This window comes from Bufo bufo, chromosome 3 (genome assembly GCF_905171765.1).
Source record: "Bufo bufo chromosome 3, aBufBuf1.1, whole genome shotgun sequence".
Lineage (NCBI taxonomy): Eukaryota > Metazoa > Chordata > Amphibia > Anura > Bufonidae > Bufo > Bufo bufo.
The window spans coordinates 666,594,528-666,617,012 of NC_053391.1; the positions used below are offsets into that span (position 1 = coordinate 666,594,528).

At 46.4% G+C, this 22,485-nt stretch overlaps 1 protein-coding gene across 3 annotated transcripts in view; it reads right to left on the bottom strand.

The window, feature by feature from the left end:
- Positions 1–2,116: 2,116 nt before the first annotated feature.
- DEUP1 (deuterosome assembly protein 1) overlaps positions 2,117–22,485 on the bottom strand; it is a 39,559-nt gene continuing 19,190 nt past the window's right edge. For 2 of the 3 annotated variants that reach the window (XM_040426347.1, XM_040426346.1), the window contains exons 7-13: positions 19,909–20,163; positions 18,530–18,735; positions 17,559–17,652; positions 14,962–15,144; positions 11,966–12,147; positions 2,880–3,072; positions 2,117–2,614 (exon numbers count right to left, since the gene is read on the bottom strand). In XM_040426347.1, coding sequence (XP_040282281.1) covers positions 2,456–2,614; positions 2,880–3,072; positions 11,966–12,147; positions 14,962–15,144; positions 17,559–17,652; positions 18,530–18,735; positions 19,909–20,163 — 1,272 coding nt within the window. In that variant the 3' untranslated portion in view covers positions 2,117–2,455. The remainder of the gene's footprint in view (positions 2,615–2,879; positions 3,073–11,965; positions 12,148–14,961; positions 15,145–17,558; positions 17,653–18,529; positions 18,736–19,908; positions 20,164–22,485) is intronic. The other variant, XM_040426348.1, reaches the window with a different exon arrangement.

Genomic DNA, 22,485 nt, shown 5'->3' on the forward strand with positions numbered 1-22,485 from the left:
GTTAGAACAGTACATGATGTAAACTGTAGTGAAGGTAATCTTCTTACCACAGAGACTGTATTTGGGAGTTATAACCTCCCGTCTGATCCTCAGCTGTGTCATGTGACCAGCACTCTGACTGTCCAAATGACACAGCATCTTGTGTGTGGACAGGAAGCCATGTATTCCTATGGGAACCTCATGTTCTGTCTCGTAGAGAAGCAACCGACTTCCTGTCATGTGTCAGTTGGAGATTAGAGAGTTGATCACATGACACAGCTGAAGATCAGAAGGGAGGTTATAGTCACAGGTAAGAAAATTACCTTTACATCATTAACAGGTCAGAGAACAAAAATTTCAGTGGGAATGCTACTTTAATGCGCATTGGTCACTTTAAAGCAGGGGTGCACAACCTTTTCTCAGAAGGAAGGAACCAAAAGGGCCAAAAGTAAAAAAAAGTTAAAGGGGTATTACTAACTGAAATACTGTATTTATGACATTGTACATAGTCTATACTATAAATGTCTAGTTCCAGGATTCCCATCGAATCGGAGAATAAATGAAAAATACGTGTGAGCAGCCACAAGACGCAGACATGTCTGTCACCAGATGGTTGGGGGCTGCAGGTACGTGCACCCCTGCTTTTAGAGGGTAGAGAAAAGCTGCAGCAGAGACCTTTCATCTTCATGGGGTTTGTAATAATCCAAGCACATGCAACCGAAATCATTCAGATACATGGAACTATTTCAATTACAGAAATGTCTGCTGCATGTGAACTGGAGCTCCGTCCTGTGTCACGACCGCACAACGCTGGCCGGATCGGTCACGCGACGGAGCCCAGTGCCTAACAGACTCAGTCTCGGTGTCTGTCATTTTGACTGCGAGTGTCGCTTGCAGACTTTGTTTTGTGAAATGTGACACTGATACTCCATTCACAGCCGGAGCTGCGTCCATCTACATACAATATAAATAATCACCATTATAAAATGATGCATCTGTAGGTCAGATTTAATGTTATACATTATATATATATTTTTTTAAAGATATCTGTAAAAATCTAAAAGCGTCTATTATACAGTTCTTACATGAAATACCTCAGGACAGATGTGTCCCCTCCACCTGGATAAGAACGGAGTCTGATCATTGTTTAAGGGCTCATTCACACGACTATGTATTTTGAGGAAAGGAACAGCTGGCCCTTCATAGAACAGTCCTATCCACGTCCGTAATGCGGACAATAATAGGGCATGTTCTATTTTTTGGCGGAATGGAAATACAGACATACGGAAAAGGAATGCACACGGAGTAACTTTTGTTTTTTTCTGCGGAACCATTGAAATTAATGGTTCTGCATACGGTCCGCCAAAAAAACGGAGCGGAAATGGAAAAAAATATACCGTTGTGTAAATGAGCCCTAATGGAAAGTTCTGCAGCTTTCTAATAAATGTGTTTCCTTTAGGCCTCTTTCACACTCTTTTTTTCCCCGTTTACAGGCCGTTTTTTTTGCGTTCCATATACGGAACCATTCATTTCAATGGTTCCGCAAAAAAATGGAATGTAAACCGTATGCATTCAGTTTCCGTTCCATTGAAAGATAGAACATGTCCTATTATTGCCCGCAAATCACGTTCCGTGGCTCCATTCAAGTCAATGGGTCCGCAAAAAAAACGGAACACATAAGGAAATGCATGCGTATGTCTTCTGTATCCGTTCCGTTTTTGCGGAACTATCCATTGAAAATTTTATGCTCAGCCCAATTTTTTCTATGTAATTACTGGATACTGTATAGGCCATAGGGAAAAACAGAACAAAAATGGAAACACAACAGAAACAAAAAACGGATCCGTGAAAAATGGACCGCAAAACACTGAAAAAGCCATACGGTCGTGTGAAAGAGGCCTTACTCATGTTTTTAAAGATCTCTTCTTACAGTCAGTGAATGGAAACATTTCTGTTAACATCCGTATCCTCTTCACACACGTGTTCAGCTCCTGCGTACTGACTTGTTGAACACGACCGGGATGCGTTTTCAGCCTTTGGAATGTTTCCATTTACTGACCCCAAGCAGAGATCTTGAAGATGGTTAGACATTGGCTGCAGTCAGTGAACGGACATGTCTCGGGGGTCCTGAGGTTTTCTGGTTTTAGTAAATAAGTTATTCATCATGAATGATAAAGTTAGATCAATTGACAGTAGATTTTCTGTATCACTTTTGCATGGTTTTCAAAATCTCTGCTTTCTGTCACTCAATAGGAACTTTTATTATTTACTGCCAGGGGGTATCACAGCTCGTTACAAGACATATACCTCTGACAACTGGACTGTAACGAGCCGCATTCTGGCGTGTCCATCACATAACCCCAGTGGAAGTACACAATAAGGGTTTTTATTGAAGGACAAAAAGCAGAGATCTTGAAAACCGTGACCACAGCTGGATTCTCTACTCCGTCCCTTTCGGGAAGATGGTGGGTGGTGGTCAGTGTAGCGTAGATGAGTATCTCTTCACCGTGCGCTCAGAATATCGCTGCAGTTCTTCAATGTGCGAATTCAAGAGATTCTCAAAGTCCAGGGCTCGTCGGTTCTCCTCCTGCAGGAAGCGCTCTGCCGCCAACACACAGGATTCTTCTGGGCCCGGCTGAAATACAAGACAAAGGGGGTCTATCAGGAATATCCATGGACAGGTCGTCAGTGTAATCCTTGGGGGTCCTGCTCCAGAAGAGTAAAGGGTCTATGGTACTCTCTGGGGTTGGTCCATATGTGCTGCTGCAGCTCAGTCCCTCATTCTCCTGATCACAGGGGTCCCAGGGGCCCGCCTGTTGTGATGAGTATAACTCTGGGGTCTCCTGCCCTCTCTGCAGCTGCAGAACTACAACTCTCAGCATGTCCCAACAGCCACTTACCACTGCAGTAAAGTCTCCTGACTGATCACAAACTAGGAGGGAGAAGTCGATGAAATCCATCTCAGGATGGTCATCCCGAGTTGGACTCTTCAACTGAGGCCATTCCTGGTCCAGTAGCAGGCGGTCACAGCTTAGATTATGATTTGTGTCATTATCCGCCATCTTCAGGGTCTGCTCGTCATCCTCGATTGATCTGAAATAAAAAAGAATATAAAAACTAGATGACATTTATGGTCCATGGATGGGACTGAGTGGGGCATCGGCCCCGGGTTCTGCTGGAGAAGCAGCTGCACAGTCACTGTCCGTTAGGATACAAATTCTGATCACGTTAAAGTTGCAGGTTACCACATCTGTCACATGACCTCAAGGAAAAAGTTGCAGGTGATTTACAAGAGTTGCAATATCTAGGGAAACGTTGCAATTTTAATGTGGCCAAAAACTGCTGTAGAGGCCTGACCTTCAACCAGGGTGGATGGGGGAACAACCCACGCTAAGAGGACGTCAGTGGTCTGCTGAGTATCATACTTAGGATTGTCAGTATCTCAGGAGGCCAAGAAGGCACATGGCACCCTCCAGACACCTACACACTCTTCCTCCAGGGTGGTGGTCTCCAACTTGTGGCTCCCCAGTTCTAGTGGAAGTAGCTGGAGATCCACCGGTTGGAGACCACTGATCGGCATCATCTACCGAACCTCAGTGCCCTATCAGGAGAGGTTGTAGTGCACCTTCAGAGCTGCACTTCTTCTGCTGCGCTGAGCTATAATTACTCAGAAGAACAAAGCAAAGTTCCATCAAAGATGGTAAAAGCTAATTCACCCCGGGATCCTGCCGAGATCTGCATTCTGCACATCTTAAGTGCTCCGAATAAATAATGTGGAAATCGAGGGCAGGCTGCGTCAGCGCTGGAAGCCTGGAGACCCATCGCGCTGCGTGTAGTTGTGGACGCCCGTGTGATGCATTAGCATACAGATCTGTGTACGGACAGAAGACGTCCCTCAGTAACCATGGAGAGCGCTCCTCATGTAATGCCACCGGCCACCGGCCTCCTTTAATGCAGATGTTTGCACATAGATGGTGCAGCGTGATTTCCAGCACAGTCTTACAGGAGTTTTAACCCCTTAAGGACACAGCTTTTTTTTTTTTTTTTTTTTTTTATCACTGCACTCCAAAAATCTGTCTTTTCATTTTCCCATTGCAGCAGTTCTGTGAGGGACGGATTTTTGCAGGAGAAAGTGTATTAAATGGTAAAAAATAAATAAAAATGTAAACATTTATTAATTTATTTAGGGGAGGAATGGGGAAAAGCAGCAGTTCCAACTAAGGCATTCACCATGCAGTATAGACGAGACACATTAAAGAGCATCTGTCAGCAGGATCAGCCCTATTAAACCGTTGATCCTGCTGAGTATAATGACACCTCATTTATGTTCCTCTATTGCGCCGTTCCTGAGCAAATTCACTTTATATTGTTAATTAGGTGTTCGGTGCACCTAGGGCCGTGCCCGAGCCCCTCAAAGCATCATTGCTCATCCGCTTTGTACCTTTTGACACCCCCCCCCCCTTCATTGACAAAGCGCTCTGTAAATTCGCACTTGCGCCATAGATTACACTATCGGCGCATGCGCAGTACATCAGCCTCTCCTATCCAAGCAGCGCAGATGACCTCATCGCCTGCCCAAACAAAGCAGAGCGCCGCCATTTCCAGAGGGAGGATGAAGTCATCAGTGGACACACCGCAGTCATCTGTGCTGCTGGGGAAGCAGAGGCTGATGTACTGCGCATGCGCTGATAATGTAAACTAGAGCCCAGGCACGAGATTACAGGATCACAAGAGATGCCTGGAAGCCATCAATCAAAGGGAGTGGCAATAAGTACAAAGCGGAGGAGCTCCGGTGCTCCGAGGAGCTGCTAGGTGCACCTAATTCAACAACTAGTAAAAAGTAAATCTGCTCAGGAATGGATCTACATATCTCAGGTATCCTTCAACTCAGCAGGATCAATCCCACCAGGCATTATGCCTGGTTTAAAAGGGTTGATCACAGTGACAGGTACTCTTTAAATAATAAGCTGCTGGCTGACTACAGTCGCCACTAGAGGTCAGTGAATTAACAGTATGCAGCAACCTTCCAAGCTCCCTCTAGTGGTGGCTGCAGATAACCAAAAGGTTATCTTTTAAATCCAAGGGCACAAAGGGGATCTGGAACTTTGTATCAGAAAAACAAAAGGTCTTGACTTTATAATCTAGGTCAGTTTCATTACGGCATAGCCTAAAGCTGGCTCCACATGTTAGATAGCTGTGGGCAGGCTGCCAGCGATCTTATCCCAACTCCCCCCTCCCCCCATACACACACTTCTGCCCGGCCGTTGTTTTACACCTCTGGTGGTGGCTTATCCTCCATAAAACAAAGGCTTGGGCGTCTTGAAATTCAATGGGAATCCCCCATATACATTAGATAAACAGCCGGTCTAACCAAAACAAGTGGTTTGGTCACCATAGATCTAATCTAAATGGCCAGCTTAATAGGCATACATACATGATAGATCCGGCGGCCTGTCACTAGGGTGCCAACAGGGTGACAGATGAAGCCTCCTGCATCTGTCCAACCATTCAGATGCTTTTCCAGCAGATCTCTAGCTTGAAGACCCCACCGAAGATCTCCCCATCTGTCATCTTCCTGTTGGACCCCGTAATGTGAGATTGGATCACCAAAATATCCAGAGATCCTGTCCCCTGCCTGATGCCAATGCCACCAGTAGAGATGAGTGAATTTTTTAAAAATTTGATTCACGGGTTTGCCGAATTTTTGGAGAAAGATTTGGTTCGATCTGAATATATTCACGGCAAATTACGTAAAAAAGCCTGTATAGTGGTGTAGAACACTGTGCCTGTATAGTGGTGTAGAACACTGTGCCTGTATAGTGGTGTAAAACACTGTGCCTGTATAGTGGTGTAAAACACTGTGCCTGTATAGTGGTGTAGAACACTGTGCCTGTATAGTGGTGTAGAACACTGTGCCTGTATAGTGGTGTAGAACACTGTGCCTGTATAGTGGTGTAGAACACTGTGCCTGTATAGTGGTGTAGAACACTGTGCCTGTATAGTGGTGTAGAACACTGTGCCTGTATAGTGGTGTAGAACACTGTGCCTGTATAGTGGTGTAGAACACTGTGCCTGTATAGTGGTGTAGAACACTGTGCCTGTATAGTGGTGTAGAACACTGTGCCTGTATAGTGGTGTAGAACACTGTGCCTGTATAGTGGTGTAGAACACTGTGCCTGTATAGTGGTGTAGAACACTGTGCCTGTATAGTGGTGTAGAACACTGTGCCTGTATAGTGGTGTAGAACACTGTGCCTGTATAGTGGTGTAGAACACTGTGCCTGTATAGTGGTGTAGAACACTGTGCCTGTATAGTGGTGTAGAACACTGTGCCTGTATAGTGGTGTAGAACACTGTGCCTGTATAGTGGTGTAGAACACTGTGCCTGTATAGTGGTGTAGAACACTGTGCCTGTATAGTGGTGTAGAACACTGTGCCTGTATAGTGGTGTAGAACACTGTGCCTGTATAGTGGTGTAGAACACTGTGCCTGTATGGTGGTGTAGAACACTGTGCCTGTATGGTGGTGTAGAACACTGTGCCTGTATGGTGGTGTAGAACACTGTGCCTGTATGGTGGTGTAGAACACTGTGCCTGTATGGTGGTGTAGAACACTGTGCCTGTATAGTGGTGTAGAACACTGTGCCTGTATAGTGGTGTAGAACACTGTGCCTGTATAGGGGTGTAGAACACTGTGCCTGTATAGTGGTGTAGAACACTGTGCCTGTATAGTGGTGTAGAACACTGTGCCTGTATAGTGGTGTAGAACACTGTGCCTGTATAGTGGTGTAGAACACTGTGCCTTGTAGTAACACGCATAGGGAGTCTGCTGTGGTAGTGAAATTATACTGAGAGTCAGTATGACATGCAGATCACAGGCGTCACTCTTAGAATCACTGCACACTTCACTTATTTGGGCAGTCACGGGGCCAATACTGACCAAATAACTCAAGTATGAACTTAGCCTTACAGATCAATGTTAGCACCAAGAAGAAGCGCACTCCTTTTACACCGTCGTCAGCTGATTCCACATAGATTTCTACAGAACCTCTTCTATTAAATGCTTATACAAGTAGAGCCCCCCGAGAGAGTGGAGAGGGTGTCAGCAGTAAGTTTGTGTTGACGTTCCTCTGCCCTTCCTCTGATCTGTCAGAACAATAACCAACAAAAAACGGATCCTGTCTGTTAATCATCCGCCTTCACTCGGTCAGCATTTGGTCAGTAATCCATCAGTATTGCTAAAGCCAAAAAAAACAGGAGTGGATCCAAAACAGAGATGACACGTGAATGGAATATTTGCATGTCTTCTGTGTTTTGTACCCACTCCTGCTTTTGGCTACCAAATCATAAGCCAATTCTGATGGGACCATACAGGCCTTACAGCTGCTACACAGACAGGATCCGTTGTGCGTCTCAGAAAAAGGGTCAAATAAATGATGATGTCAGCCAGGCCGAAAGCCAAAATAGTGGCCCAGTCATGAAGTTGGGAGGGTGGGAACAGCAGGAGTGGCCCTATGACATGGTGGTGAGGTGGCGGCAGCATCAGGAGGCCACAGAGTGGCAAGGTGACAGTGTGGAGGTGGGTGGCAATACCAGTACCTGCTAAAGATGGTGGGTGAAAGAAGGAGCACTTGGCATCAGATGTGTGGCATCAGGCGGGTGGCATCATCAGAATAGTAGCTGAGGCAGGTAGCCAGAAGAAACCGGTCTCTTTTGTCAAAGTGTTGGTGTGGCACCATGGATGATCTAGTCTGATGCATCAGGAATTGGTGGTTGGAAATCCTGGCTGATCCACGCCTGAATTATCTTGACAAAAGGTCAGTCTCTCCACATTTTGGGTGCACAGGCGAGTTCTCCTTGTGGTAACTATGGCCCCCGCTGCACTACACACCCGCTCTGTTGGCACACTACTGGCCGGGCAAGACAGCTTTTCCAGGACAAACTCGAACCAGTTGTGGCCACAAATTCAGTTTGGCTGCCCAGTGGTCCAGCGGATCTTCAATGACAGCTGGCAGTGTGCACTCCAAGTATGCCACCACCTACTGGTTCAGGTCCTGCTCCTGGTCTACCTGCTGCTGCTGGCGAGTAGTTTCTTCACTATGCGGGTGAAGAAAGCTGCTCATCAGCGACTCTAGACTCAGGCTGCTGATGGAGCTGGTACTGCTCCTACCCCCCCACCTGTTCCCAGCAGCCATGGCACTGGAACGTGAGTCAGACCTGCGAGAGGATGGACGATGGCGCAGATAGGCAGCGGCCAACTGACTACATAGGATGTCTCTATAGTAGTTCAGTTTGTCCTCCGTCTCACTGGGTGTAAAAAAAAGGCCCCCTTTTTGGACCGGTAGCGAGCCAGAAGTCATCCCTCTGCCGAATGGTGACAATTCAGTTGTCACTACCCAAGCAGATGAGCATGCATCAGGCCATTTGTGCAAGTGACTTGGTGGGACTCCCTGCCTTCATCTCCACTGCATACTGCCATGGTGTGTCTGGGTCCTCTCTCCGTCTCATCTTCCTCATCGCCCTGTAGCCACTCTGGCTGGTCCTGCTCCTCCTCTCCTGTCACCTGTGTATAAAAACCACCCATTTCTCTACAAATTGCTTGTGCTCCAATGTCCTCCCCCTCCACTTCAGCCCCCACAGGGCTCATGTGGCCGTGAGATCTAAGTGCCACGTCTCCAGTCCCCTGACCAGCCAGATTTACCAGCATCTGTTCCAGGACATGTAGCAGTGGAATAACATTCATCCCATAGTCCTGGCGACTGACAAATAACGTGGCCTCCTCAAAGGGCCTGAGCAAACGGCAGGTGTCACGCATTAGCTGCCTCTGGCTGACATGGAAGTTACACAGAGGAGTACTCCTGTCCGCTTGGATCATCAAGAAATCGTTTATGGCCTTTCTCTGGTCGTACAGTTGGTCCAACATATGGAGGGTGGAATTCCGAGTGGAAACGTCGCATATCAGCCTATGTTGGGGGATGCCGTTCTGCCGCTGCAGCTCAAGGAGGGTGTGCTTTGCGGTGTACGAGTGGCTGAAGTGCATGCAAAGATTCCTGGCCATTTTTATGATGTCTTGCAGATGGGTGGAACCGCTTTACAACCAGATTAAACACATGCGCCATGCAGGGCGCATGGCTCAGCCCTCCTTGACGCAGCGCCGACACAATGTTCTTCCTGTTGTCGGTTACCATGGTTCCGAATTTGAGTTGTCGCGGAGAAAGCCAGGATTCGATTTCTTGATGAAGGACACGGAGCAGTTCCTCCCCTGTGTGACTCTGTTCGCCCAGGAAAACGAGGTGCAGAACACTGACACCGCCGTGCCCTGCACATGTGGTATGTTGGAGGGGCACTGTGACTTGACCCTGCATTGGATGGCTGAGGACACGGTGGAGGATGAGGAGGCAGAGGCGGACATTGTCGCTGGACCAATGGCGTGGCAAAGTGGAGGTGGAAGCGGCGTCACCTGGCCAAGTTGCTGGTGTGGCTGTGCAGGAACCACATTCACCCAGTGGGCCGTAAAGGACATGTATTGTCCCTGACCGTAGTTACAGCTCCACACGTTGGTGCTGCCGTGCACTTTGGCAGACACCAACAGGCTAAAGGACTGGCCCACCTTCTGTTCTACATGTTTTCACAAAGAAATGACGGCTTGGGACTCTCCACCTCGGCTCGGCACAAGCCATCAGTTCTCTGAAAGGTGCAGAGTTGACCACTTGGAAAGGGAGGGACTGCAGCACCAGCAACTTGGACAGGAGCACATTCAGCTTCTGCGCGGTTGGATGAGTGTACGCATACTGTTGTCTCTTGGGAATCGCTTCGGTGATCGATTGTTAACAGAATGAGTGACGAGGAGTATGAGGAGCAGGAGCATCAGGACCAGCAGATGATGTGAAGGACAGACAGCTCCCTTCGGCTGAGGTGGTGGAGCCTTGACTGCCTGAAACTGGGTACGTGCCAGTGGGTGATGCAGCGGCAGGCTGGACCACCACATCGGAGCCACGGTTCTCCTAGGCCACTTTATTGCGACGCTGCATATGTTGATGCAGGGCCGTAGTGCCAACATTGGCATCCTGGCCACAGATTCTACAAGTGGCCATGTTCACCTCCTCCGGCGGCTTAACAAAAAAACGGCGAGTAGGTTATTTTACCCCCAACGCTCCGCACTGACTGCCTGCTACCGCTGCTGCTTCCGTGAACCCCTGCACCACTACTTTCCAGGCAGGTAGGCCCCTGCAAAGCGGGAGGTCTACCCCAGGCACGTTTGGCTTCCTACCTCCCACCCTGCTGACTCTCAGCCACGTTAGTGACTTCCTGGCTCCGCCGCTGCCTTATGGGCAAGCTATCACCCTCTTCTCCCGATGATGATGATGAAGCCCCTAATTCACCCGGCTCCCAAATGCGATCGGCTACATAATCATCATCATCGAGTACTGTCTGCACGTCACTGATGTCCTCCTCAACGGTCTCTGGGTCAGGAGCCTGACCGCTCACAGCACCAGCTCCCACGCCGCTCTCCTCATCACTATTTGCCCACCTACCGGAGGAAGCGGCGGATGTCTTCTCCAGATCTTGGCTGGCCAGTAGCTGCTGACTGTCCTCTAGTACCTCATGCTCGCTGTTTAGTGGAGCTGAGCCCACAGCATATAATACTTGTCTGGCTGAGGGAACAGAAAAGGACAGAGGCTCCCGGGTCATGCCAACTAAGGGTTGTGTCTGACGAACCCACAGACTACTAGCTGTGGGTATCTGATGTCATTCAAGAACTGCTGGGTTGCTGGTCAAGACACTACTGCTAGCTGACACTGGAAGCTCAGGCCTCTCGCTGCGACTCCTGCTGCCACCGCCCCTTACTCTGCTGCGACCTGTGCCTGCGCCAGAAACATTTAGGCCTCTGCCACTCCCCTGTGCATGGCCTGGCACTTCTCTGTCTGACATACTGTTAGATCAAATAATCTAATATTTTTTATTTCGCCACTAATACACAGCAAACAGGGCTTTAGAATATATCCCTGCACCGCTAAACGGCAATTAGGCCCTAATTATTTTCTACTTTTACACAACACAAAAGGCTTTTCAACAGATAAGTGCAACACTGAACGGCGAATATATTTTAATTTCGGCACTAATACACGGCAAACAGGGCTTTAGAATATATCACTGCACGGCACAAGGGAAAATATATTTTTCTTTTGCCACTAATACACGGGAAAAAGGGCTTTACCACATATAACTGCACCGCACAAGGGCAAATAAGACGTACTCTAGAAATATTTCCTTGTAATAAACCCTGTTATTGTCTGTATCAAACAGCACTCGCACCCCAATAACAAGAACGGTTTGCTGGAATTACAGAGCTGTATAATGGCAATTTGGATCCGCAGTCAGGATTGTTCCTATTACCCCGGCTGTAACCCCCCTGTTCTACATAAACGCTGTGGAATGATGCCTCGCTATCCTGTCCCTACACCTTGAATAATCTTTCCCTGCACTTATAAATGTTTTTTTCACCACAATCAAGTCTTTCCTAGCACTGTCCCTAGCGCCTGCTGATGTCTCTCCCTGCACTAAGTACACTGGAAAATGGCAGAATCCAAGATGGCTGAGGCTATTTATAGGGCTGTGACATCACAGGGCTGGCTGGCTGCATGCATTGCATTATGGGTGATCCTGCCTTCCCAGAGTTCCTTGCTCCATGTCCTAACATGCAGCAGTCATTTTAGGAAAAAATGCGATCAGTTACCACGAAGTGCGAGAAAATTCGGCTTCGGTGCGAATCGTCAGCTTCGATTCGCTCATCTCTAGCCACCAGTAAGAACAGGAGCCCCAAAAGTCAGAAGAGGCTAGACTGCTGAATAAAGAGAATATCGGCCTCTTTAAGGACCTCGAAGGAAGTACTGAGTGATGAGGGTTGATGGCCTGAGGACACTTTAGCTCATGTAGGTGTCTTGGTATCTAATTTCAAAGCCCTCTACAGAGTAAATATCAATGTACCTGCTCTGTGTTCCTTGGCTCAGTTTCCTGGTAATCTCTTTATGCAAGGAAACAGGTTTCATCATCTCTGGCTGCAGAACCTCCAGATCGTGCCCGGTGAAAAAGTTCTTCAGTTCTTTCTCCACCTCTGGTTCCAGCGTCGGGTCATGTGAGGGATAGGGCTCTTCTGCTGATCTCAAGACCTACAAGATTTCACAAAAAAAAGTGACAAAAATGAGAATGCAAAGAATGTCCCAATCTGTAATGAAATTATCTGGCGGCAAAGCGGTGATCTAAATAGAATACTGCCTCTCTACAAATTCCCGGACATCTCAAATCAGTTTGGGGGATCTGATCCTTAAAAAGGACACAGAAGATCTGGAGAGAGTTGAAGGATGGTCGACTAGACTATTAGGATGGAAAGTCGCTCTTAAGGTGGCCATACACCAACAGTGATCACTACGATCTTTCTATGAAAGACAATGAGGTATGTATCCACTGGACTCTGGGGTCGAGTGGACCATAGGAGCAAAACGCAACCAGAGTTGGTTTCAAACCAATAGGTTTTTTAATTTTTTCCTCCTTTGGCCACTTTTTTCTATGAAAGACAATGGGAGCTGCTGACAGACACCCGTGCCCCCTCCAGACACCTCTGTCTATCTGCAGCTCAGTCCCATTCAAGTGAATGCTCCTAGGCTGCAATACCAACCACGAACACGATACAGTGTACGGCGCTGTGCTTGAAAAGTTATGATGGGGTCGCAGCCCTCACCAGACATGTGATCGGTGGTGGTGGTGCCAAGAGATGAACTCCCACCGATCGGATATTTATGACTTATCCTGAGTAGAGGCCATCAATATTGAACTCCCGGAAAACCAGAGTCTGCCCACATACAGCATTTTATCACCTATCCACAAATGTATGACTGCTGGGACCCTCTGCCATTACAAGAACGGGGTTTCCCGAGTCCTGTGTGAATGGTGGAGTAGTGCGCAGATGTGACCACCACCCTATTCACTTCTATGGGACTGCTGGAGATGGCCGAGCACTGTTCTCACCAGTCCCATAGACCATCACACCTGTAAACTACCGCACTAGTCTCATACATATATTTATCCTGCACACAATGGCGGACAATACGTATGGTAAGAAGACGAGGCTCTCGCTCCATGTGACCCGACTGGTGCCGTCCATACAAGACAGTCCGTCCTTTCTTCTACATTTATCAGCAATAAAAAAAAATTAAAAAAAGAAAAACTTTTGGACATGTTCCAGGTCCCTTGCTCTTCACACAGAGAAGAAAGCCTCCATCCCGGCACCTGCCAGTGAGACTTCTGAAGACGCCGCCGTTCAGCTGCACAAGTGACGCTCGGACATTTATCACGGCTGTCTGATTTTATAGCCACATAAATAACACTGGTATTTGTAGGCTTTCCAGCCGTTCTGTGTCCTGATGAATGTGGAAGCACGCAGGAGGCGAGAGAGCGCAGGGCGGGGGTGCACCCAGCTCAGTCACACAAAGCCCATAGCTTCATGTTGGCACGACGGCCGCTCGATTGCTTTCCCACCATAACTGACAGCTCCGTCTTTCCGGCTTTAGAATGGCACTGGAGGACGGAGATGGACATCCTTGGGACACAGTGACAACACATAAGACTTTGTGAAACGCCCCATTACCCATCACAGTAATAGCAGCCGAGCCAGACATACCATCAGGTGGACAATTTATATTATGTAAGCGCTTGTATGGAACGTTCAAAGCTTGAGGAACCCAAAAGAAACTGTCTTTCAGTCTTGCGCCAAAGGTCTACTTCACTTACTGACAGCAAAGACGTATCCTGAGGCTCCACTAGCAAAAGTGAGAGTATTAAAGGGAACCAGCCATCAGAAGTGACCTCCGTGATCCAGACATGAGCGGTGAGCGGAGGTGTATACACCTGGGCTTCGAGCACTCCCTGTAATCAGCTGACATCAGTCCCGCAGCAGGGAGTGCTCGAAGCCGAGGTGTATACACCTCCGCTCACCGCTCATGTCTGGATCGCGGAGGTCACTTCTGATGGCTGGTTCCCTTTAATACTCTCACTTTTGCTAGTGGAGCCTCAGGATACGTCTTTGCTGTCAGTAAGTGAAGTAGACCTTTGGCGCAAGACTGAAAGACCGTTTCTTTTGGGTTCCTCAAGCTTGAACGTCTTCTGCACCAGTGTGAGATTTCCTTGGCCGGGAACTGACGTCAGGAAGGCAAGGGGCAGTCTGTGAGAGACTTGTCTCATCCAGCGTAACGCCCGAATGACTCCATGAGTATTTTCTACGTTGATTTTTGACATGAAGACTATACTTTTGAGTGTAAAAAAAAAGACAGTTTCTGAATGATGGGAGGATGAACAGGAGGAACATGTAATTAGCTCTAGAGGTCAATACTGATGACAGGTTCGCCAGCACATAAGACGCATTTCTGTAGAATATCATATCTGCAATTAAGAAACGGTCAGGAAATGCCACGACCACGTCTGTTCAATGTGCGACCACAAGCCATACAAGGTCACAGTAAGGATTACTACTACATCTTCTGGCACGTCAGGCAGCACATCACTGGCATCTCGGCCACTTTTCCTCTAATGCCAAAGCAAAAGCATGGAAGAGATCGTCATCGTCACCAGGCATAAATGACCACGTAGGAAATACTCCTCTAAGGAAAGGGGAGGGGGGGATGAGACCTTTTATAACTGTTCCAGGAGGATTAACAGAGGAACAACACATCACAGAGATATAAGAAAAGACACCCCCGGTGTGTCATTTAATCGGGAATACAATACAGACAAGTCAGGAGAGCTGAGAAGTCCTCTGTAAGGGCGGTAAATGTATTTATACCAATGTGATCAGAACCCTCCTATTACTCCCCTTTGTACTCATCAGATGCTGGGCAGGTAGAACAGAAGCCTGGTGGTCCTCATGGACACGGTGGTAGTTACCTATGGACATCAGTAACCCTTAGGCAACGGTAGACAAGTCCTCCTACCTGTTGGTGCACATCTCCATGCTCTTTCAAGTTCAGCTCTCGCTCCAGTCTGGAGACTTTCTGGCTGATGGCTGCTATAGTCATGTCCTTCTGATGAAGCTTCTCAGTCAGGTTTGAGACGTCGGCCCGCAGCCTTTCAAGGCCGGAGTTTCTACTCTCTTTCACGGAGAAATCTTTTTCATCCTTTAAAAAAAAAAGGGACAAAAAAAATTGCACATATTTCAGTTTTGTATGGGTCAGCCATGCTAGTAACAGTGGCCTATACAGCGCTCGTCTCCTAGACTACGGATCATGCACCACCCCCTTGTCTATGAGGCGTTGTACATAACCTCCTCCTCCCTTGTCATGTTGTCCTGATCAGCATCTGGAGGACCTACACCCTGCCTTCCTCGGGCAGGGCTTCATCTGCTGGTGAGAGATGCTGATAAATCCTATTCATGGTCTGAGAAGATCCTGTGCACAACATTACAGATGGTACAGGCTCCTCCAGGGTTAGACACAGGCAGACAAGATGGCTGACCCTCTGACCAGAAGAGAAAGCTGGCTGCAGCTTTCTGAACTAACAGATTCTGCTGAAGACCTGATCTCCGCATTACTAGTGATGAGGCACCAGACTGGGGAGAGGTCCACAATGTCCATGGCCCATGACATGCAACGTCTCACCTGTCAGAAGTCTGCGATTCCTCACAACCCAAGGGATTCCTATTTTTAAGTTGTGCTTTTTTTCCCCCACCATTTTAGGGATAATAAGATATCCTCTGGGATTAGAATCAGTTTGTCTAATGATTCCAGAGTTCGATCCCAATTTAGTAACATGTGTCTCTGAAGGGGCCAGGAATGTAATTGGGCCCATTTCACTGCTGGGATGCATGAAGTTAGGGAACCGATGAGGGGCATAGTTTGATGGATAGTATGGGATTTTTTTTTTCCCCCATGAAAATTCTTATTTGTAATTGAATCTTTTGTATCTTGTCCTCCGGCAAAAAACACATCTGATTAACTGAATCCAAAAGTATACCCAGGAACACTATCTTTTGCGTGGGAAGAATCTGGGATTTCTCCCAATTTATGATCCATCCCAGGTCCCTTTATCTGTCTCTGGTTTTCAAAAGATTGTTTTCTAGGTCTATTTTGGTATCGCCCACTATTAAAAGATCGTCCAAATATGGTATTATTAAGGCGTTAATGTTTCCAACATAATTTTTGTGAAAAGTCTGGGCGCTGTCGTTATACCGAAGGGAAGAGCCTGAAAATTGGACGTGTTTTAGCTGGCCCTTAATCCACACCGCTATTCTTAAGTATTGTTGGGAATCTAGGTGAATGGGTATATGGAAATATGCGTCTTTTAGATCTATTGGCGCTAAAAATACACCTTCCTGTAGAACATTGACCGTGGATTTGATCGATTCCATTTTGAACCTTTCGTATTTTATTGACTTGTTTAATTTGAGGTTTATGATTAAACGCATTTTCCCGCTGGGTTTCGGTACCATGAATACCGTGGAGTAGTAACCCAGACCAATTTGATTTGTTGGTACCGGTACCAGAACTTCCATCTGGACTAAGTCCAGAATCCCCTGCTTCAGACAATGTTGAAGAGATCCTGAGCTTTGGACTGGAATGCTCACAAATGTTTTGGGGGGAACCTTGTGAAAGGGAATCCTGTAACCCTGGCAAAGAATATCTATCAAACAAGGGTTTGGAGAAAAAAATTTCAAGGATTCTACAAACTGTCTCAATCTTCCCCCCACCGGATCTCTGGCGTCATTTCTTGGATGAGTCGTTATCACGAGAGTTGAATAAAAATCCCTTTCCTTTATTTTGTTTAAAACTGAAAAATAATGGAGCTTTTCTTTTCTTTTTATCTTCTGGGAAACTTTTCTTTGAATCAGAAGCCTTCTCCAGAATTTTTTCTAAATCTTTCCCAAAAAGAAACTCTCCGTAGAAGGGAATATTACATAATCTGGCTTTGGAGCCAATATCCCCCAACCATGATTTTAACCATAGCGCTCTCCTGGAGCTATTGGCCATAGCCCTTGCAGTAAGCCTGACTGAGTCCGCCGTAGTGAGCCATTTTTTTTAGGTGCCATTTTGCCACACACGTGATTCTAATGTTTTTTCAGTCTCTTTCTACTGATAACCTACCTCAACCGACACCCTCACGATCAGCTGATTCTGGCGGCCTACACCACTGGAAACATAACAGTGGATGGAGCAAAAAGCAGACAGCTTCATCCACCGTGTAGTGGCCATGACAGCTCCCATTCTTATCTCTAGCTGGTATACAGCCTGAGATAGAGCCCTTAGTAGAAAGGACATATCTCATACGTCCTTGGCCAATGAAATGGAACCCTGCGATGAAGTATGAGATTTGTCCTTGGAAGTGAAAGGTAAAGTGAAAATTATTAGAACAAGTCTTTTCTTAAACCTGGATAATTATACATCTGACCTCTTTACTCAATGTGTCATCAAAGCATCATTATCCAAAGCCTTCATAGTCTAGAATTTCTGGAGAACATAAAAGGGGACTGCGCAAATATCGACCTTCTAACAAACAAACACCATGAATGTGAAGAAGCCTCCAGCGATCATGTTACCTGATCCTCTTTACATAGAGACAGCTTTAATCTCTTTTGAACTTTCTCCCTGTTTGGCGTCCTCTCCTTCATGAACACGTCCGAATCCTGAGCGCTGAAAGACGGAAATAAAAAGGTGATTTCCACATAAACATAATTAACAAGAGCAAAAAAAAAAAAAAAAAGAGTGGAATACACATCTCAGTATACAGGATCTTCTCGATCATATACACTATTGGGTTAATACACCAGTTAGAGAAGGTCAAGTCCTGTCTGTGCCTCCTTGTTCCTTAATTCAGTGCCTTGAGATGAGGACCTTAGTAATCTTAGCCAGTCAGGTTGCTAGGAATGTGATGCCTGACAACCCCATACAGTAGACTGGAGTTGTAACCAAATACAGTCAATTTTGGACAATCCCTATCTGTTCGAATGTCCTTGACAATTAGCTGATAAAGACTACCTGCTGGGATCCCTAGCGATCAACTGGCCACCACAGGGGGAAATTAAGCATTGCACAATGCTCTTACCGATCAATGGGTTGTCTACGGAAGACAGGGTAGTATAAGTACTTCAGAAAGAGAGTCTCTTTTTAATGCTTTTCGCTCTTGCTGAGGTATAAGGATCCTAAGCAGCAGACAACCCTCTTATTAACTCCAGATTACCTAATAGTATGTGGAAATGGGTTTTCTAAACAAACTAGACAACCCCTTTAAAGCTTTACTGGTAGATTGCCGAGAAGGATAAAGCACAGTCATGCTAGTCCCCACCTCAGCCTGTGGTATTAATCAAATTTTGGCAGTTAACCAACAGTCCTATTGGTCCCCCCAATGGCCATAAAAGTATACAGTATATTAGTCAGTTGGCTACAATACTTTATTCTACCGTGTTTGGTAACTGGTGTGCAGAATGGACAACATGGGACATCTCAAAACCATTTACTGTGAAGGGCCCAAAAAGTTTTGATGGTGGCCACGTATCAAGGGTTATCTTACCTGAGCTTCTTTTCTTCAGAATACTGCAAAATAAATGTGTGCAGATCCCTTTGATCCATCTCCACAGCCCTCGAGAGGTCTTCCTGTGCCTGCAGTTCAATCGTCAAGAGTTTGCTCTCCATCCTCTGGGTGTCAAGTGATAAAGAGGAGATTGGTTGTCTGATGGGTCTGATGTGTGAGGTTGTTAAACCCTTACATCTAAGAAACTGATCAATGAACGGTTTTATGTACTTGAGCAGGTAGTAAGGCTATTCCCGCACAACCCAAACATGCAAGAGGCGTTACATTGATAAATCCATCTAGGATTGTTCTGAATCATCACACATAATCAAACATACATTGGACATTTCAGAATCACAGTAATGGGCCACAGATTTATTTCTAGCAGGATCCATTCTGAAGTTATCTTTCATTTATACGTTTATTTATGGTGACTCTCCATCAGGCTCCATCCCTTCTACCAGGCTCCTTGCCACCTTCTTTCATTACGTCGCCCCCAACTCTCTTCCCACCTTCCGTCTTCATGTCCAGGCTCCTCACCATCTTCTACTCACTACCTGGTCTCAAAGTCTCTTCTCTCCTTTCTTTCTACACTCTGTATAAACATGCCGTGAAGACACTTAGGCATTCCTATGACGGACGTACTTCTTAACATGACCCCAGACCTACCAGATTAAAAAGGGGTTTTCTGAGTCTTAAATACTGATGACCTATCTTTTGGACACCCGGGACCCTCGCCGATCAGCTGCTTCTCTCAGATTTCCCTAGGCCAAGTGACAACACGTTCATCGTTTTCATGGCCTAGGCGCAGCGTAGAAGAAGTGAATGGGGCTGAGCGGCGATACCAAGCACAGCCACTATACAATGGACAGCGCTGTGCTTGATGAGCAGAGAAGGCCATGGAACACACAAGAGTGCCAGGGCTTTCTCAAACAGCTGATCAGCGGGGGTCCCGGGTGTCGGACCACCAAGATCAGATATTGATGATCTATCCTGACGATAGTACTTAAGTCTCCTTATTTAACCCTTTTAAGGGTCTTCAAAAGTGAACTAACAATGTGCTACCGCCACTTGGACTTGGCCTACTCTACGGTCCCGGTCCACCTCTCCTCATCACTTCTATAACCCCCACCAGCTAAAAGTGACAACCCCTTCATTGACAAGTCACCTTCTGCCACCAGAACCACAAAGCTCTTACCAACTTGCCTGTTCAGCATTGAACATGTTAAAATATGCCAGGACAGTAGCGCTGGGCATTTATCTGGTAATGAGGGCTCTGGCGGGGTGATAATGTGCTTGTACCAATGATGAGGAGTGCCATGATTGGACTTGACAGAACATTGTTGGTGGCTGTGTGCTGCCTTCCATCATGTCATTACCTGGCATCGCTTCTGACAATCCCTCAGCTGCTGCAAGAGGCGCTGATTCTCGTCTTTCAGCAAGTTCCTACTTAATGTGATTTCTTTTACAGTAGACTTAAGATTTTCAATGATGACCCTGCCGCTGATGATAGTCTCCTGAGAAGCGTGGAGCTGGCACCTCAGCCGTCTGATTTCACTTTGGTTATTGGTAATTGCCTGGTCCTGCAGCCGTGTCCTGCCCGAGAGCTGCTCCTGACAGCTTTGTGACTGCTTCTAGGAAACCAGATTACACATCGTGTCACAATTACACATCGGAGCCTTCATTGTGGGCAAGAAATAATGACACCCCGAGAACCAATTAGACAAAAAAAAACGATGCTCAACAGGCTGGAATAATTACTGGATGGGAAGAGTAAGGCCTCTTTCACACGGGCGAGATTTCCTCGCGGATGCGATGCATGAGTTGAACGCATTGCACCCGCACTGAATCCGGACTCATTCACTTCTATGGGGCTGTGCACATGAGCGGTGATTTTCATGCATCACTTGTGCGTTGCGTGAAAAATCGCAGCATTTTCTATATTGTGCGTTTTTCACGCAACGCGGGCCCCATAGAAGTGAAAATCAAGTGCGGATGCAGTGCGATTTTCACGCACGGTTGCTAGGAGATGATCGGGATGGAGACCCGATCATTATTATTTTCCCTTATAACATGGTTATAAGGGAAAATAATAGCATTCTTAATACAGAATGCATAGTACAATAGGGCTGGAGGGGTTAAAAAAATAATAATAATTTAACTCCCCTCATCCACTTGTTCGTGCAGCCCGGCTTCTCTTCTGTCTTCATCTTTGCTGTGCAGGAGGAAAAGGACCTGTGGCAACGTCACTGCGCTCATCACATGATCCATCACCATGGATCATGTGACGGACCATGTGATGAGCGCAGTGACGTCACCACAGGTCCTTTTCCTCAAAGAAGAAGAAAGAAGAGAAGCCGGGCTGCGCGAACAAGGTGAGTTAAAATTATTTGCTAGATTTTTTTTTAACCCCTTCAGCCCTATTTTACTATGCATTCTGTATTAAAAATTGCTATTATATTCCTTTATAACCATGTTATAAGGGAAAATAATAAAATCTACACAACACCTAACCCAAACACGAACTTCTGTGAAGAAGTTCAGGTTTGGGTACCAAACATGCCTATTTTTCTCACGCGCGTGCAAAACGCATTAAAATGTTTTACACTCGAGCGGAAAGATCGCGCATTTTCCCGCGACACACTCGCATCTTATCCGGCCCAAATCCATGACACCCGTGTGAAAGAGGCCTAAATGTAAAGGAGATGAACACCAGAAAAGGTTTCTATTGCAGAAAAACTGAAATGTTACTCCAGGTTCACTAATCTCGTTTCATACTGGCTGCCGTCCAAGCAAAACAGCCACGTAAGATGCAGACACAGATAGTACTGTATCCCTGTAAATGATGTAGGCACAGATAGTACTACCTCCCTGTCTATTCCTGTAAATGATGTAGGCACAGATAGTACTGTATCCCTGTAAATGATATAGATACAGATAGTACTGCCTCCCTGTCTATTCCTGTAAATGATGTAGGCACAGATAGTACTGCCTCCTGTCTATTCCTGTAAATGATGTAGGCACAGATAGTACTGCATCCCTGTATACTCCTGTAAATGATGTAGGTACAGATAATACTGTGTCCCTGTCTCTCCCTGTAAATAATGTAGGCACAGATAGTACTGTGTCCCTGTAAATAATGTAGGTACAGATAGTACTGACTCCTGTCTCTTCCTGTAAATTATGTAGGCACAGATAGTACTTTCTCCCCGTTTCTCCCTGTAAATGATGTAGATACAGATAGTACTGCCTCCCTGTAAATGATGTAGACACAGATAGTACTGCTTCTCTGTATACTCCTGTAAATGATGTAGGTACAGATAATACTGTGTCCCTGTCTCTCCCTGTAAATAATGTAGGTACAGATAGTACTTTCTCCCTGTCTCTCCCTGTAAATTATGTAGGTACAGATAGTACCTCTTTAAAGGGGGTGTCTATATATATATATATATATATATATATATATATATATATATATATATATATATATTATAAAAATAAATAAGGCTTCGGACCTGGGCTCCCATAGCCCACAGCTGCGGGTCCCATGGGTCGTTAGGGCCTAATTTAAAGCTCCGTGTAGAGCTGAACAGTGCGGCCATACCTGGAGAGCTGACTGCTGAACTACAGAAGGTATTGCATGTGCCACCCAATACTTGCCATTTGTACCCGTGGGCCGGGTAGCTGGTCCCACGTATAGTCAGGGTTGTATTAGCTACTTGCTCAGCAGAGAAGGGTTTTGTTTGTTCAGCCTAGGCTTATGTTTAAATATAAAAGAGTGAAATAAAAACACTTAAATCAGACTTTATCCTGTCTGTGTCCCTGCTGCCTGCACAGCTGCCAAGTGTCTACCCGAGCGACCCCCCCCTATCCTCAGGACAGGTCATCGATATCAGGTCAGTGGGGGTCTGACATCCACAGTGGATAGCTCCTCCGGCCTCCCACTCCGTCCACTA